At 38.6% G+C, this 17,913-nt stretch overlaps 1 protein-coding gene across 1 annotated transcript; it reads right to left on the bottom strand.

The window, feature by feature from the left end:
* Window positions 1–4,019: 4,019 nt before the first annotated feature.
* Window positions 4,020–16,255, bottom strand: si:dkey-67c22.2 (uncharacterized protein LOC792544 homolog). The gene is made up of 10 exons (XM_042001506.1): window positions 16,105–16,255; window positions 14,403–14,498; window positions 12,166–12,373; window positions 10,521–10,588; window positions 8,579–10,417; window positions 8,052–8,394; window positions 7,294–7,811; window positions 6,633–7,120; window positions 6,315–6,407; window positions 4,020–6,002 (listed from the first exon to the last, which is right to left on the bottom strand). The coding sequence occupies exons 2-9, from the start codon at window positions 14,428–14,430 to the stop codon at window positions 6,333–6,335; spliced, it is 3,567 nt and encodes a 1,188-aa protein (XP_041857440.1). The 5' UTR covers window positions 14,431–14,498; window positions 16,105–16,255; the 3' UTR covers window positions 4,020–6,002; window positions 6,315–6,332.
* Between the last annotated feature and the right edge of the window lie 1,658 nt (window positions 16,256–17,913).

Here is a 17,913-nt window from a genome sequence, read left to right as displayed (position 1 = left end):
CGTTAGTCTGCATCACATTGTGTTGAAACAACTCCCACTCTGATCCAGGACTCCACCATGGGCTGAACTCATCGGCTTATCCTGTGTGCATGTGTGCCCGCATGTGTGTATGAGGGGACTGTGCAGCAATGTTATGATAGCAAAGAGTATTTTGAAAATGGAAAGGAAAGGGAGTTGTGCATGGAAATCTGTATATGTGACCTCCTTTCCTGGCTGCTGACAAAATGGGTGGAATGTTTGGTCAGGGCAGTCGTTGCAAAGCACTCGGCCGTCTATTGATCGGCAGCCATTGATCTGAAAAATCCAATGACTCACAAGCTGCTCAGAATGCAGCCTCCATACATATCCATGCAGACGTGACCGCTGTGTGTGTAAACAAGCGCACATGCAGACACTGACTGATTAATGTAATTACAGTCTGCAAATTAAATGAGTATAATTGGCCCAGAATATTTAAACAGAGTTGTTCTTTGGGAGATTGCAGTGAACTGAGATTACTAACCCTGGTCCTGACTTTGTAATTGAGAAAACAACATTGGCAACTAAAGGTGAAATTAAAATACTGGCTTTGCATTTCTAAGTAAGTAAGGTATTTGTTGTTGTTGTTTTTATTCTCTTTTAGTTTAGACTGCAGAAATGTAGGGAGTAAGGGGACCAAGAAAAGCCCAAGAACTGTGTTCTTATGGCTTTTACAAAAAGTAAGAGAAGGTGTTTCTTTTCCTCATTGCAGATATATATTTTACTTCAGCCTTCCCTCATGCACAGACAACACTTCTCTTTTACTACAGAGCAAAATAGTTTGGCATCATCTTGATGAAATCAGCAAAGCCTTTCTAAAAGAGATATTTTTGATGCACTTTATGTTGCTATAAAACATAAATTGCAAATGTGTAAATAGCTCCTTAATGATGCCTTTTGGGCTGTTGCCTATACAGTCGTGTATATATATATATATATATATATATATATATATATATATATATATATATAATTATAATTATAGCTTCCCTTCATGGTTCTTTGTTAAATCCAGAATAGTTTAAAATTCTTCTATTCGCAGAAAAAGCTCTTAATGACTAAGCTCCAATGTATGTTAAAGATGTCACAGTTCCTTATTTTCCCAGCAGAGCACTTTTTTCATACTGCAGGTTTCCTAGAGTTAAAGTAGAATAGGAGTTAGAGTCTTTAATTATCAGGCCCCTCTGTGGGCTCAGGCCCAGGTTGGGTTCAGGAAGCAGACACCCTCTCTACCTTAAAAAATGTGCTTAAAACTTTCCTTTTTGATTAAGTTTATAGTTAAGGCTGGCTTGGTTGACCTATAGCTATTCATTGAGTTATGCTGCTATAGGCCTAACCTCATGGGTACATGGTAGCAGTTATATAGTGATTATGCACTAACTAAAGACATACTATGGAACTTTGGCAGATTTTCTCAGCATTACACCCCCTATGACGGCTAATTTGGTATCCAGACAGTAAAAGATGTTAACTCTTGTCTTAGCACTCTCTCTGTCGCTTTCTAGCTTTTTTTAATCAATTCCTCCAATAACGTATTCTTGCATTTATTTGCTGAATTAGCCACGGTGCGCATTTAAAATGGACTGTGTGTTAATATCCTCTTGCTAGCATGTGACACAGTGCATAAAACAAAACTGTAATGTCTCGCACGACATCCCAGAGGCAAAATGCTGATGTGTGGTTTCTCAGCCTATGGACTGCGCTGGGCAGAGATGGCTCAAGAATAAATGTTATTGTCAGGAACACCAGTCAGGAATGCAAAGTTTTACATAATGCAAGTGTAAGATCCAAACTGGAAGCGTATCTGAACTACTTTTTTTCCCCCTTTTGGATGCTCATTTCATACTCAATCGTGTCTCTAAACTGTTTCCCCCTAATCTAAGCATTTTCCTCTCTTTATTTGAGCAATACAGCCAGCATTTTGTTTGAGCAATTTGATGGTTGCATATTTAAAATGAACATAAATTTTTAAATAACAGTTTCTCAATTTGAAAGATTTTCCACGTTTTTGTGGTTTAAATGACTTGCAATAACTTTAACTTTGCAATGCTTTACATTTTACACAGCATCCCAACAGGGTGGTATTTAGTTATATTATAAGTCACCCAGGGGAAAGCTGGAATAAAATCCTGAGTTGAGGAAAAGTCAGAAAAAAGCAGAAAGGGGAAAAAACAACAGTAAATTGCTTTGCTTTCAGACAGTGTTTTAATTTGCTCTAGAAATAGTTTGTAGTTCAACAAGCTCCCTTTTTGTTAAACTGCAGTTAATAAACATGTTCACATCAAAAATTTTCTGTGGTGCTTGTTTTGTTTTTTTTGTTTTTGTTTTCCATTTAGTTATGTTGGCTATAAATTAGTTGTTGGCTGCTGTCACAACTGGTTATCTAAAAGATACTGATAACACTGAGGATGGCCAAGAAGATTCTCTTCAAGGCTTCTTTTCTGCAGCATATTATAATTCTTTAAAATTACAAAAAAGGTTTTAAATTAAAAGTTAGGAAAATATTTGAGTTTACCTTCTAGAAAAAGATCTGTCAGTGAAGCTTTACCAGCTGAATTAGCTTAAATTTGTAAATCACTATTAAAAAAATTAAAAGTAGACCAAATACAACATAAGAGTAAAATGATAAAATCTACTAAATGTTTTTTTTTTTTATCAAATAAACCAAAAACCAAATATCCTCACCTCACATCATGTCTGGTTTGTTTTCACTAAGCATGTGTATAAAACAGACTAGTGCATAAATCAGAGTACTGAATGTGTCCTCTAACCTCCTTAACTCAATACAGTTACTGCATCTTTACAGCTTTGCATTGGAGGATTTTAAGGTTCTTCTTGTGGGTTACAAGGGTTTAAAACTGTAAATTTTACTTCAATTATGTTACATTTCTTAATGGAGGTCTCTACCAGCACACAGCAATTTAAAGAAACAAAGAGAAAGGGCACCACTTGTAGGAGGCTTTTATAACTGCAGCTGATTTCAATCACAAATATTTTCTGTATGTTGAAAATCTGGGACATCGCTCATAACATGCACCCATTTAAACAGCCTCATTGTCTTTTGTATCTGCTAAATACAGCACAACAGAGATGAAGCCTGACCGCTTCTAAAGGTTTTCTACCCTATATCTGAAACTGGTCATTCACTGCTGTGCAAAGTCTCATTTAACATTCATCTCATGAGCACATTATAGTTTGCTTTTGTTCTGAGGTAACGCTGGTTACCAGCATGGTAGCTGCTACCAGCTAAAATGTATAATTCTGGGAAAGAATTTCAGAGACAAAGCATTTTAAACATGTTTTAAAATAATATTTTACTTGGCGTAACTATCAGAAATGATTGTTCTCTTTTAGAAAAATAACATATTTGATAAGAGTAATCTGCTGAACACTTAGCTTTAAAAAAAGAAAATAAAAATATGCTGATTTAATACTTATTATCCCTAGGCTCCACATCTGACAGGTCATTGTTCATTATTATTACTTATTTTAAAAGTTAATCAGAACATAAAACAATTTACCACACATGTGCAGTTAAAAATAAAATGAAATAAAAATCATTAACATGTTGAGTACTCAGATGCCCCTTTAAAATCCCCTCATCACACTTTGAAAGGAGAATCCTGAACCTAAATACCTTTTGTTGGCTCATTTTAAAACCTTTCAGCAGTAAAGATATTCAACATCCATTATGACCCTTAAACCAAGTACCTTTAATTGATCATACACTATTTAGTGTTTACAGCTGTATTATTACAGGTGAAGGGTTGTGCTCAAATTATCTATATAGTGAGCGCTTAAAATAAGTGTTTTATATTAAGGGGCTTTATTTTAATACCTCTCATTAAATCTGGATGTGAATACTCTCAAATTGCTAGTCCTATCTTCACATACACTTTTTTTTTTTTTAACTAATTTAAATAAAATTTCACAATCCTAATCTCAGACTTAAACAGGCTCTAATAAAACTGGCTACAGTAACAACACAGAACAATAACAGCTTAGAGATTGAGGTTTTTAATAATCACCAACACATTTATGTACAAAGCAAGCAACAATGTCATGTTGAAAGAGAGGGGAAAAATATTCCTAAAATGTATTTTCTTGTTTTTCTGTCAATAAAAGAGCTAAAGCTTAACCCTGGGGAACAAGCTCAATAGTTCTAACAGTTGTATGGAGCAAGTAAAATTACAGTTTGCTGAAGCCTTCAAAGATCATCTTCTACAGTTTAACAACCCTGGGCTTGAGAGAGTGGGATGGATTCACTTTTGTCCATCTTTTGATGAAATTAATTGTGAATCCTGGCAACATCTTAAAAAAAAAAAAAAGTCCCTTAGTTTCCTCAAAAAGCACCAAGTTTGTCTTTGTTCTCCACTTATCCAATGGGACAAATGCTTTTACACAGTACAGACAAAATGCAGGCCAGGGCACAAGCATTTCCAGGAAGAGCAGATATTACATGTGTTTGTGGATTAAACAGGACTGTTGATGTTTTATGTTTACACATTTTACTTGACATTCTCGCCTATATGCTGCAAAACGTGTCCAGTTCATGTGCCTACTGCTCTGTCTTCCACAAAATGCATCTTCAAAGACCCTGATTGTCTAATACACACAAATGACATACTTCAAGATATCTTTAACTTTCGACTTTCCAGATGATACAGTACAAATCATCCCTCTCCAGGTGTGGTGTCTAAAATAAAAGATAAGCAGAAATCTGGGTTTTAAAAATGCGAATAACCCAAAAGCTAGATTCTGTATTCCAAAACTACATTTATCTCACATAGTGAAAGAGAAATGTTTTGCTAAAGACGTAATAATTACTTCATTTACAGTATTCTTAAGGAAATGTTCATGCGTATTTCTTTTTCTTCAGCTCCAAAAATCTAAAAAGAATTATATTAAACTTGAGCTTGGTGGTTCATGTGTCTTAGATGGAGCTGTGCAGTTGCAGGATCTCAGCATCCAGGACATCGGACACGTCCATCAGCACTCGGCATCAATTCCGAATTACTCAGAAATGTTCTCCTTTTAAAATATAAGCTTTGCTTTTCCTGAAAATATTAAAAAGTACTCTTCCTGTGCATCAGAAATTAAATGAAAACTACACAAGACTTTCTTTCATTCTCCTGGTGGTAAAACTTAGAAGTGAATTCTCGATTTAAATCCAGAGAAAAAATGTTCCAAAAACAGACAAATCCTAACAGAGGCCAAATAGACGTCCAGATCAGAGTTAATGATCAGCTTGGTGCTGTAACAGTAAAGGCAATCGACTCACACCCAGGGTAGTGCTAACTAAATGACTTGTGTTTTCGATACTTTCTTGCAGCATATGTCCTGTTCCTTCCAAATAATCAGATCTTGCATCCCACTTCTCTTCATTCGCTCCTATTCTGCAGTTGATCCTAATTTGAGCAATCATCTCGCATCTGAGGATTGACCATCTTTATCTTCCTCTGCTTTATTTGTTCATAACACCAGGGACTACGAGTAACCAAGGGGAGTACAGAAGAACAAGGAATCAGTCTTTACTTAACACAATGAATGAATAAAGGTAAAATAAATTTAGAGAAACTTAGAACTTAATACAAAAACACTTGCGTCACTAGTTAGTTTGGTTTGTTTCCTCTTCCGTCTTTACAGTGTCTGCTGATGCAAACAGCAGCACTGAGGGGATGGTGGTAAAAGTCATTACACACACACACACACACACACTCACTGTACAGTCATACACCTGAGCACACTTCAGTGTGCTCAGTTTTCTCAGTGGTATCACAAGTCAAAGTCTGCAAGTCTTTCGCTCTCACACAGAAACGGAAACAAACTGGGGAGCAGAGTGGGGCAGTGGCCGCTGCCGGTGCTCCTATGCTGCAACTGCGACAACTAGGGTGCGCCTCCACTCTGAAGTCTTCCAACAGAGGGAACTGTGGGAAAGTAAGTCCTCCTGATAAGAATCCTACATTTTCCTTTGAGGGAAGTGGCTGTGTGGAGAAAAGGTGGATGTCAAATTTTGCACCAGCAATTATTCAATCAGACACAATTTCTACATGAAACACTGCTGTGGAATTTAATTTGTTAGCACACTTTAAATCATAATCTGTTTAAAAAAAAAAACAGAGCTTTTAAAATATTTCATTCATAGTGTGACCAAATGAAGTTCATTCACTTATTTATTAAACAAACTTAGAAGTGAATCCTTACGTAAACTTTTGCTGCTGAAAAAGAAAGCACTAATGTCCGATTCAAAAAGGTCTAAAACACTAAGAACGGAAAATAAAAAGAGCAGATTTTACCTCAAAGACTTGGCGGTTTTAGCTTTCATCATCTGAGACATGTGGTTTAGCAATAGCCATCTCCTCCTTGCTATTTGCAATCATCTTACATTTCTATATAACAGAGGAAAAAAAACAATCAGATACTTTATCAAAGGTACTACACACACAAAGACTATCCACATCCAAAGTATTCAGGCAATTAGATTCTCTCCTCATCTTCAGGATGAAGTTTTCAGCAAGAAACAATAAAAGACTAGAATTCACATCAAATGTGATCAAAAATAATTTTTAGGCTGTTTACTATACATTCAAATTCAACAAGAAACACACATTTACCTCAGTCAGCTCCTTGATGGTATGTATGTTAGCCTGCTGAGTGACCTTCCTCTTCGCTTCCTCAATGTGGTCCAGGTTAAGAGATGGTGTTGGAGGGGCAAGGCACGGGGGAGGCTTGTTAGTAATTGTAGGAAGAGGGGCAAGGGGAGGCATGGCCGCCAGGGCACCCATGTTGGTCAAGGCAGCCGTCATAGTGGCTGCAGTCATACTTGCCACAGCTGCGCTCATGGTCATATTTGACATAGCGGGCATTCCCGGAATACTGGGTAATCCCATTGGACCCATGTTGGGCATATTTGACATGTTGGGCATCCCCATGCCCATCGGAAGAGGTAATGGTAAAGGTAAGGAGAGGGGTGCAGGAGATGGCGTTGGCAGAGGAAGCTGGAGGATGGCTTTTGGCCGAAGGTTCTCGGGAATGGGAACCCCCGCCTTAGCGCACATGGCGGCAGCATTAGCTTTTGCTATCTCAAGTAACTGGTCCTTATCTGTGGAAAGGAAAGATGAAAGGGAGAAAGGAAAGGGCAACACAAAGTTTTTGGTAGATTGAGAATTAAATAAGAACAATAGCAGAGCAGTAATAAGAAATTGAAAGAAAATCTAAGTTAAATTATAAGTGTACTACAAGCATTTGTCTTTGGTTACAATGTAAATGTTTTACCCAGATCAGTGAGCCGTGGTGGCGTCTTGCTAGTGCTGCGTCGTGTTCGGGACCCTGAGCGCCGCTGTTTGCGTAGAATAAGAACTGGAGAGTGGCTAGGCTCCCTCTTCCATCTGTCTCGTCTGTCAAACGAACGACTGCGAAATACTGGCCGCCTCCCCCGACCTCGTGACCTTGACCTGCGTCTACGATCTGAGGAACGAGATCGAGACCGCCTGCTTCTGTCTCCTGACCTGGACCTTTTTCTCCGGCCTGTGGAACGGCTCTTAGAACGCTTATTCCTGTCAGTGGACTTGGACCTCCTCCTTCCTCGAGCATTTGGGGAACGAGATCTTCTCTTGCGGGTTGGAGAGCGGGATTTGGATCGTCGGTTTCTGGTTCGTGACTTGGAACTTGAACGTTTACGGCGTGTAGCAGAGCGTGAGCGGGACTTCCGCCGTCGGGCAGGAGATTTGGACTGTCGCTTCTTTCTTTCTGATGGAGAGACAGATTCTCTTTTCCTCACTGGAGACTTGGACCTTAGGAAAAGCAAATGACAGAACTGATTAACAGCAGTTTGCTCTCAAGCAGTTTAGCAAAGGGTCTAAACAGTAGGGGTGCCAATTTTTCATTTTTCTTGTTATATCTACTAATGCAGCATGAGGTGAGCATTGGTTTTCCATTTTATGAGGCATTTGCCACCTAATACCTTTCAAATTTTTATATAATGATACTCTTTTAGAAGCTTGACTCAAATTTATATACACACCACCACATACCTGGACAACTTTCTTCTGGATTTAGACTTGGAAGGAGAGAGTTTCCTGCGATCTGTAGGCGAGCGTGACTTGGATAGCTGCTTCTTCGGTGGTTCCGGAGATGCAGAACCTGAGGAGCTTCTCTGGCTTTCAGATGGCGTTTTAACTGGAGAAGGCTCATCTTCATCTGACCCTTCTGATGAACCCACTTGGCCAGTGCCTTTTTCTTGAGAAGCAGATCTGGACCTTGGAGCATTCAAGCTTTTCCACTGAATGGGCTGCTCCTGCAACTTTTCAGAGGAACTTCCACCTTGGGAGTTAGGGTCAGGTGGAGGGGGCACTGGTTTCAAATCACCTGCAAGGTCTATGCATATAAAAAAAAAGAGAGCGAGAGCGAGAAAGACAGAACATGTATGAAAATATGAATATTTTGGGAAAAGAAAGCATTCAGTTTATCCAATGAGTTGTGCGCAAGAACAATAAATGTACTGAGAAGTTATCTTTGAGGAGTTATTTTAATTTGCTTAACAGTGAAAAGAACATTTTACCTGCAGCAACTGAAAGTCCTCCATTTTCTTCCGCTGCTTTAACACTAAATGTCTTCTCTACTGTAGGTGGGGAAGATTTCTTCTCTTTAACTGGAGTGGAAGACACAGACCTGGCCGAGGATGAGCTTTCAGACCTTCCATTACTTGATTCAGACCTGGATCTAGACTTAGATCTGTTCAACTCTGCAGAGCCAGATTTAGACTTTGACCTTCTACTCCTCCTGGGAGATTTGGACCTCTTCTTGCCTGCCTGTGGTGACCGGTGCCTTCGAGACAATGAGCGGGACTTGGACCTTTTTCCAGATCTTGGTGGAGAACGATTTCTTCTTCCTGGGGAACGAGAACGCCTTCTCACTGGTGACCGGGATTTAGAGCGCCTCCGGGATGGTGGGGTTTTGGATTTGGTGCGTTTGCGGAGACTTCTGGATCTGGAGCGGCGGTTGCGCTTCAGTACTACAATGGAGCGCGACCGAGTACGCCTGCTCCTGCGCAGTGACCGAGATCGTGAGCGCCGGGATCTCGGTGATCTCCGACGCCTTGACAAGGATCGGCTCCTGGAGCGCCGGCCTCCAGCACGCCTTCCCAGTGACCGTGATCTGGAGCGGCCAATAGGACGTCGAGATCTAGAGTGAGACCTTCGGGGTCTGGTCACAGAACGGGACAGAGACCGTCTACCACCTCCACCACCTCGCCTAGGTGAGCGTGTCTTTGATCGCCTTGTACCTCCACGGGAACGTGACTCTGACTTTCGTCGTCTCCTTGGAGATCGAGACAAAGAAGGAGACCTGCGACCACCACGCTTAGGAGATCGTGACACTCTTCTTTTAGGAGAGGGAGAACTCCTGCGTCGCTTTGGAGAAACAGATAAAGAACTTCTCCGTCGTTTAGGAGACCTGGACTTCCTTGGAGACTTTGACACCTTCTTCTTGGGGCTGACAGAGAGCGAGGTAGATCTGGACCGATGGCCAGCTCTCTTAGGAGATTTGCGTGATGGAGAGTGTAATTTTCTCTTGGATTTAGGAGACAGAGAGCGGGATTTAGAACGGGACATCTGACGACTTTTTAGAGGAGCTGAAGATAGTCTTCCCTTTGTGGGTGACTTGGAATGGGATCTAGACTGCTCTTTCACTAATTCTGTTGTTTGACTGTCAGACTGCAGCTTGCTGAGGTTAGGTGATGGAGACCGACTTGGGCCTGATTCTGATCTCTTTATCTCTAAGCCCCTAGAAGGGGAAGGAGACCTGGATGAGTCATTCTTCTTTACCTTTACCTCTTGGACTGAATTGGTCTGATCTTTTAGGCCTGGATCATCTCTTGGGGTAGTACCATCCTGTTTTGGGATGATATCAGGTAATTCCTGGGCATGGCTGATCATACCGTTTCCATGACTGCCTTCTGTCTTAATCTTAACCACTTCTGTCTGCACCATCTCATCCTGGCCTGCAGAAGGTGATCTTATTTGCTTTTCTGATTCATTGGGACCACCATCTTCCCCTCCAGTTAAAGTCACATCCATGTCAGTCATCTCCTCCATCTTTACTCCTGGCAATTCAGGTGTCTGCATGATGACAGGAGCTTCTTTGTCCTCCCCTCGTTTGCCTTTAGAAACCACTCTGGATACCGGTTCCTGAACATCAGTTGCAGCAGCTGAAGAAAATTTACTATCACCAGGTACTTTACTTCCTTCACCTTCAGACTCAGAACCTGAAGCTGAGCTGCTTTCAGATGATGGGGACTTCTTCCCCTGCTTTTCATCTTTCTTTCTCTTCTTTTTCTTCTTTTTAGCAGCCTGTTTTTTATGTTTTTTGGATTTCGTTTCTCCTTCCATATCAGCACGATCTGAAAGTAGTAGTCATGGTCAAATAAATAAATAGAAACATGGTCATTTGTCATTTACTGTTAAAGAATAATTTAATTTTGGTCGTGTCTGACTTCTCTATACCTGTAATTGAATCCTTTTTGCCCTCCTCTTTAATCCCAGCATGTTCTGCAGCTGCCGCCAGTCTGGCACTGAAAAGAAGGGAAAGTATATCAGAAATGTGTTTCATATTTTGTTTACATAATGAAAAGAATTGGGGAGCAAAAGACAATATCAAGTTAGTTTTCTCAGATCTTCCAAGGCAGTAATGGAAATTTCAATGTCTCTGTATATCCTGCATTTTGCAATTATAATTAACATTCTCAATCTCGGAACAGCTTTATAAATATGAGATCAAACAATTAATTTTAAAAGGTGTTCCTATCAGGATTTTTAGATAACTAGAAATAGGATCGGCCAATACAATCACTGATCACATGGTGGATTTCATACATGTTATATAATAATAATAATAATATTTCTTTACTAATGTGCTACTTTTAAGAAAACTTCGTCATGAGAATTAAGAGACGAAAAGGTTCTGGATTAATACCTGCTTATTTATCATTTGACAACATGTGCATCATATCTCTTAAAATGCAGCAGTCTGTTCTTGTTTATTGGGAACAGCTTAGAGCTTAAAAAATACTAATTTTATGTGGCATTAAAATAAGTCCCATTTTATTAATTAAAAATTCAAATAAAATTTAAATGAGAATAATACTCCAAGATAACGCTGGTTTATACTAGACAGTATAACTGATTGATTTCCTGGTATAACGATTACACTGATGCACACATCAGTGCTCAGCTAACGAAGAAATCGCAACTTTAGCGACTTTGATGCTATAATTTGTGCAACTCTGTTTAAAGCGACTAGCAACAAATTTTTTCCTGGTGTTATTGGCAACTTTTGGAGACTGACATGAAAGCACCTATAGTTTACCAATCTCAAGGAGCCGCAGGCCCCTCCCCCATCCAAAAGCAAGACCTCTGCTCCATGACCAAACTGAAAACGAAGCACGCAAAATTGCCACTGGCTGATCCCGCCCTGGTGTACCGTCGGATATTAATGTCTACTAATGAAAAGTGTGGACAAAAACATTTAAAAAGTTGAAAGTACTGTAACATGTTTTAGACTCTTAGATTACTAGATAATAACCAGAACTGTTAGTTAATGCACTTAATATGGCTATTTAAATCTGGGTCTGTTCAGTTTTGGCCAGGGATATTCTCGGTTTCTTTTTCTACTGTTTGACATGAAATGCATTTCAATGCATTTTTCCAGACATTACTAGACATTGACTTTACTATATTGGTTTCAGTGTCTATTATTTGGTTCAGTCGTCTACTAAAATCCGTTTAAATTAAAAAAATTTTGCTTTTGGGGCAACTATTGTTATTGATTAAAATTCCATTAACAGAGATTAATTAATTACAAAGCCTCTAATTAATTAATAAGATTTTTTTTTACTAGATTCCCACCCTAAAATAAATTAATATAAGAACCTTCAAATAAACCAAAAGTTAAATGCTACACAATAACATTCCACAGATAATTTTGTGCTAATAACAACTGGTGTCTGATCAATTACTGGCTGACTTAATTCATTACAATACAAAAAAATGTAAACGTTGGATTAGGAAAGTTAGATATTGTTTATTTATTTCAAGTTTAGCATTTTATTTAGCATTTTGATAGAATGATTAAATATTTAGTTCTTCTGACCTGGCTCTGGTGGTCCTAACAGGTCTCGGTGGAGGCGGGGGCTCCACATCTGACTCAGCACCAGATTCTGAGCTGCTCTCCTTCTCGCCTTTCCTCCTCCTCTTCTTCTTCTTGCTCTTGTGTTTTCTGTGCTTCTTGTTTTTCTTATGGGGTGGCTCAATCCCTTCCTTGGCATTCATGTCATCTTTCTCATGTGCTTCATCCTCCCCTGTAGAGGTAAAACAGCAGTTTTAGCTAATTTAAGTCTTAAGCAAGTACATAGTAAAATGAAGAGCAAATTGTCAGCGATGAGCACTGAAGATGCACAAGCTACTAGGTCAGGGTGGTCCACTCATTCAGACGGCAAAGCAGAGTAACATCTGTGCCACATATTGTCTAAATAATCATTTTTAACGGAGGTTAATTTGGGGTCCACACTAACTTAGTTCAGCTCAGCTTTATTTGTGAAGCATTAATTCATGGGTGCTCAAAGCACTTTTAAAGACACAGTCCAATACGGCTGGGTAGGAAAAAAAATCTATTTAAATCTATTCAAATAAATCCAATATCGATTCATAAAACTTCGAGGTCAATTTTTTGGAGGTCCTCTTTTCTGATGACGTGACCTTATTATGTGACTTACATAGATTCTGAGAGTTTTTAGCATATATACACACAACTTGTTTCCTGTGTTGTCTCAGTCCAAAATCAGCCTCTCTAGCTGAGATGTCAGATTGAGATGATCTCATTCACCAATGTGGATTATATTAAACTGTGAAGTGTTTTGCAGCATATTTCCGCTCACAATAGCAGCTAATGCTATTGCAGGCTCTCACATTAGCAGCTAACAATAGTGCAGGCGCCGCCATATACAACAACAGGAAGTGATGCCACCACGCACCTACGTACTTTGAAATAGATCTAAAATGATCATTTGAAGTCACACTTCCCCTAGAACAGGTTTACACTTTGTCCTTTTATCAAAAAGTAAACAGTCCGATGCTATCTATTTACATGACAGCATGTCATAGCTGCACCTGCTCTGTGTGTCCACGGCATTGAGCACACACACACAGACATGTGCATGCACAGACAGGTGATCCTATATCTGTCAGCAGGCAGTGCACGCGTCGGAAAACATGTCAACCAGCTGAAATTGGACAAAAAAAATGAAAGTTTTTAAATTCTTTTAAGGAGGTGAAGATGGAAGCACTCTCGCTCCAGTGAGGAGCAGCTGGAGTATTTCTTTTGCTCCAATGGTCGTCACGGAAACACACAGCTGAACAAGCTGAATTTACGTCATTGTAGGGATTTCTTAGTCGTTTTACGGCTTAAAATGGATCCAGTATTCTTTGTAGGTTTTATTCACACCAACATGTTATCTGAGATCTGAACTTTAAGAATATTTGGAGCAACTCGACTGAATGAAACGCTTTCATCTGGTCATTTAAAAGGTTTAACTTCTTTTTCTGTCCAGAGTGGTGTTGTTTTTTAACCACAACATCTCTAGCTCTGAATCTGGGGAAACACTCTACTGTTATGGTGTTTCAGAAATGCATGTAGATGCGCCAAATCAGATTATTACAGTAATCTGATTACTCCCAAATACCTGATTTTGATTTTCACAGAAATTGTGTTTTATAAAATAGAACTTATCTGAGAATGTCTTTAAAATTCAAGACCAATATATGGTGTTAAACAATTAGCTGTAAATGTATCAATGTTAAATCGAAACGTATCGTATTTAATTAAAATTGAATCAAAATAGGCTGTTGTGAATCTAACCGATACAGGAAATTAGTTTTGATACCCAGACCTACAGTCCAATTTAACCTAATTTGTTGTAGTCCAATTATAATTTAATTAAAGCAAATTATATGGTCCACATTTGTCCAGTTTACAGTGATTTGTGTTCATATAACTTAATGTATTTTTAGCAAATATTTGCCTGTTAAGGGAGACCAATGGATTGCAATGAATCTTTTCTTCAACTCACAAATTTTTCCTTCAATAACAAAAATGTATTAAATGCAAGGAGAGACAAACTGACATCTGTGTGAGAGTAGATCTGGTCATTCACCAAAAGCAATTTATGTTAACAATAATGCGTTTTAAATATTGTATCTGTATGATACAGACATGAGTTAAAGGAGTAGACTAGGAACTTTGTAGGAAGCAACAGTAAAAATAAAAAAAAAAGTGTAAACTATTTGTATAAATTGAACAAGTAGATTATTGATATCTTATCCATCACTCACCAGAAGGAATGCCCACTGCACTTTCCATTATGATGGTGCCACAATTTTGCAAAAGGTCCTCTTGAAGTTACTGATTTGTTTTTTCCTAAATCAGCGCTAGAGAGAAAAATAAAGATAATGAATGTCATTGAAGTTGTGATATGGTTCTGAAAAGCACTTCACAACGCATCTCTCATTTTGCCATTCAGAGACTGTCCCTCACCAAACAACGGTGGCAGAACAACAATGCTAGGTATCTTTCTGCCAGTGGAAGTAACTGGGGAATCATAAATGTGACCAAGGACATGTTCACATACAAAGGGGCTTGAGATCAACCATTTAATCACCTAAACCACAGCCATCCTTATATATGCCTTAAAAATGTTGGTTACCACCAGGATGATGATACTTTGTAGTTTTCATGGCATAGGTTTATAAAGTTACAAGAAAGGCGTTTAGTGAACAGTGGTGTGTGTCTTTAAAACAAATCACATATATTAGAAATTTCAATGGACAGAAAATCTATCTATTTAAACAGTGCAGGATTATTTGTAAACACGCATTAAAATTTTCTAACATAACTAAATATAAGCAAGTCTTATAGTGGTCAAGGGCAGGAAGGAAAAAAGATAGCATTTTATAAACCAAACATAAGATTCCCCAGCACAGTCTACAGGGCATCAGTAAACATAAATATTAATGCACAAACATTTCATGCATTAGTAACAATTAGTACTTAGGTCAACTTAGTACTGAAGCTTTTTACAATATGAACACTGGGATTTTCTTAAAAAAATATATGATAATCTATATTATATTGGAAACAATGTTAATGATAATAAAATTAAATATTTCTAGCTCATTTTTTTTTTAAAACGGAAGGTAACTTTATTTTCCCACACTTTGCACTTGACTCAAAGCAGTCATCCGAGACAACAGTAAAGCGCTTTCATAACCCAAATGAATATAGAAAACGCGAGAAACCCTGCTGTCGAACACATTTAAAACAAAGCAACAATGTCCATGTCCAATTCTCGTGTGCATGTTTAGTGCACGGAAACGCGCCACACTTCTCCTCTAGTTATCTATATTTTAAAACTATCCAAAATATGGAACACATGTACAAAAGGGAAAATATAGCCAACAGGCATTACTTCGTCCATTAATGCTAAAGCTAAGCCCCGCGAGGTACGATTCCCAACATTATATTTAACTTCAAATGCTAGAAGCCGACTACATTTCCTCTGGCCAATACAACATGGACTACTGTAAATTTACACCAAATTTGAGACCTGTGCACGTTAACAAAACCACACCGATAAAAGAATCAACGGAGAAGTTAACCACACAGTCTGATCGTAAACACGTTAGATAACGCTGATCAGTGTTAGGCCTGCACTACCACGGCTAACATTCACTCACAGGCGGCAGCAGGTGAGGATAGCTAGCTAAAGTCAGTTTAAATAGTCAATACTAAGATGCGCTGATTTTAACTGCTGCACCTACAGCTTACCATTTAGGCAACTTTTACGCCGTAAGAGCCAAATGTACTCCATGCATGATGCGGCCTTGCAGCCACACTACTAGCTTCGGCATCATTGCTAGTCAAGCTCGTAGCTACTCAATTGGCTGGTTAGTTTGCTAAATCATTTAGCTGCTACTTATGTCAACAAAACAATTTCGCTGACAAATTACACTTGCCGGTTGAGTAGCATATATTTACCCAGTTTTTGTTAGTTGGATGCAATTCCCGTGGAGAAAACGCCAGATGGCTGCCGCACCAAATTACGGAAAATCAAGCAGTCGTTCAATATGCTAACCGTTGTCGTTAGCCTACTCTCTGCTCCGCCATGATGGAGAAAGGTATCCCAGCATGCCATGCTGCGCGGTTTGAATGGTGGCGTCACGGTTTCCTAGGCAACACTGGGTTTCTTGGTAGAAAATATACACTATAGAAGCAAGAGTAAATCCCAGAAAACCGTATATCATTATGCATCTCTTATTCTTGCTCTTACATCTTGGCAAAGGGTGGCTACTACTGAATGAGAGGAACTTAATGGCATGGGTTCATTACATGCTTGACACAAATGAGAGAAACTAACGACCATGCACACTCATCTCACAACAGTCACCATCGCTAATAAAGATAAGGAAGATTTTACAAACCTATTGCGTCGATTCTACTTTTGTACTAATAATCCTCCTGCATGATCCCTTTGAAAAACATAACTGAAACCTGTTTTTATTAATCACTGCTGTATCAAATCAAATAAAATTTTATAAAGCACTTCTCATGACAAAAAGCAACACAAAGGGCTTTACATAATAAAAAACAATATATGCATAATAAAATAAAACAAACCCTTACACAAAAAAGTACAACAAAGCAATTTCAAAAGATTGTATTTTTTCTTTCATACAGTCACACGTGTGTATACAAACAAGAACTCTGAACTCCATTTTTTTTTCTTTTGATCAAATGTAGACATAAAAACACTAATAAAACAGGACTACCAACTTTTCAATAATCCTTGGGGTGCGATTTGGTGGAAGCATCCAAAATTTTGCCCAAAACAGCAAGATATAAGAATCATTTGGCCTCATTTTGTGCAAGTTTAATCATAAAATATAGCACTTAGGAGTGACAAAATGTAAAAAAATAAAAAAAGGTGTACAGATATTTTCTTGAAAGTGTCAACAGAAACTTCAAAATAAAACAGGAAACAACTCAACTACACAAACGAAGTGACACTAAGACAAAAGAACAAGGGAATTTCACAATAATAATAATTTCTCAAGATCTGAGTGTCTTGTTGGACTGGCTTTTGGCCTTTTTTGAGGCCTTAATTAACTGCTGATCGAGGTGGTGAGAGGTGGGTTGCAGTGCAGGACCTCCAGCCATCCAGACAGGGGAAACGCCGCAAAAGCAGCAGGACTGCCCAGTGTGGTGGATCCCCATGAGAAAAACACTGGAGTTAAAAACATTGAAAATTTAAAACAAAAATCAAATAAACCTAAAAACAATAACAGACAAAAGCAGAAGTTTAAAAGATACATAAAAATAATGTACTGGAATGGAAAAAAATTTAAAGAGACTAAAACACAAATTAACTGATAAAATAACTAAATAAATGAAAAATAAATACATAAATAAATGAAAGCACAAATAAATAACAACAATAAAGATTCAGTTAAAAGCTAAGCTAAAAAGTTGGTCTGGAGCCTCTTTTTAAAAACATCAACATCTCTGCAGCGCTGAGGGCCTCTAGCAGACTGTTGCACAGATGAGGGCCATAGTGGTGGAATGAGGCTTTGCCGTGGGTTTTCGTCCTGACTTTAGGAACAACTAAAAGGCCTGTACCAGAGGATCTCAGGGTCCAAGAGGGCTCATAATTTAAAAGAAGGTCAAGTAAAAAAGAAGGTCCAAGACCATTAAGACATTTATAAACCACTAAAAAGAACCTTTAAATCAGTTCTGAAACGTACTGGGAGCCAATGCAGCGATTTTAAAACAGAACTCGTGCTGCTGAGT

This window comes from Melanotaenia boesemani, chromosome 12, assembly GCF_017639745.1.
Source record: "Melanotaenia boesemani isolate fMelBoe1 chromosome 12, fMelBoe1.pri, whole genome shotgun sequence".
Lineage (NCBI taxonomy): Eukaryota > Metazoa > Chordata > Actinopteri > Atheriniformes > Melanotaeniidae > Melanotaenia > Melanotaenia boesemani.
The sequence above is the reverse complement of the archived record's forward strand: the minus strand, read 5'-3'. Positions and strand labels throughout refer to the sequence as shown.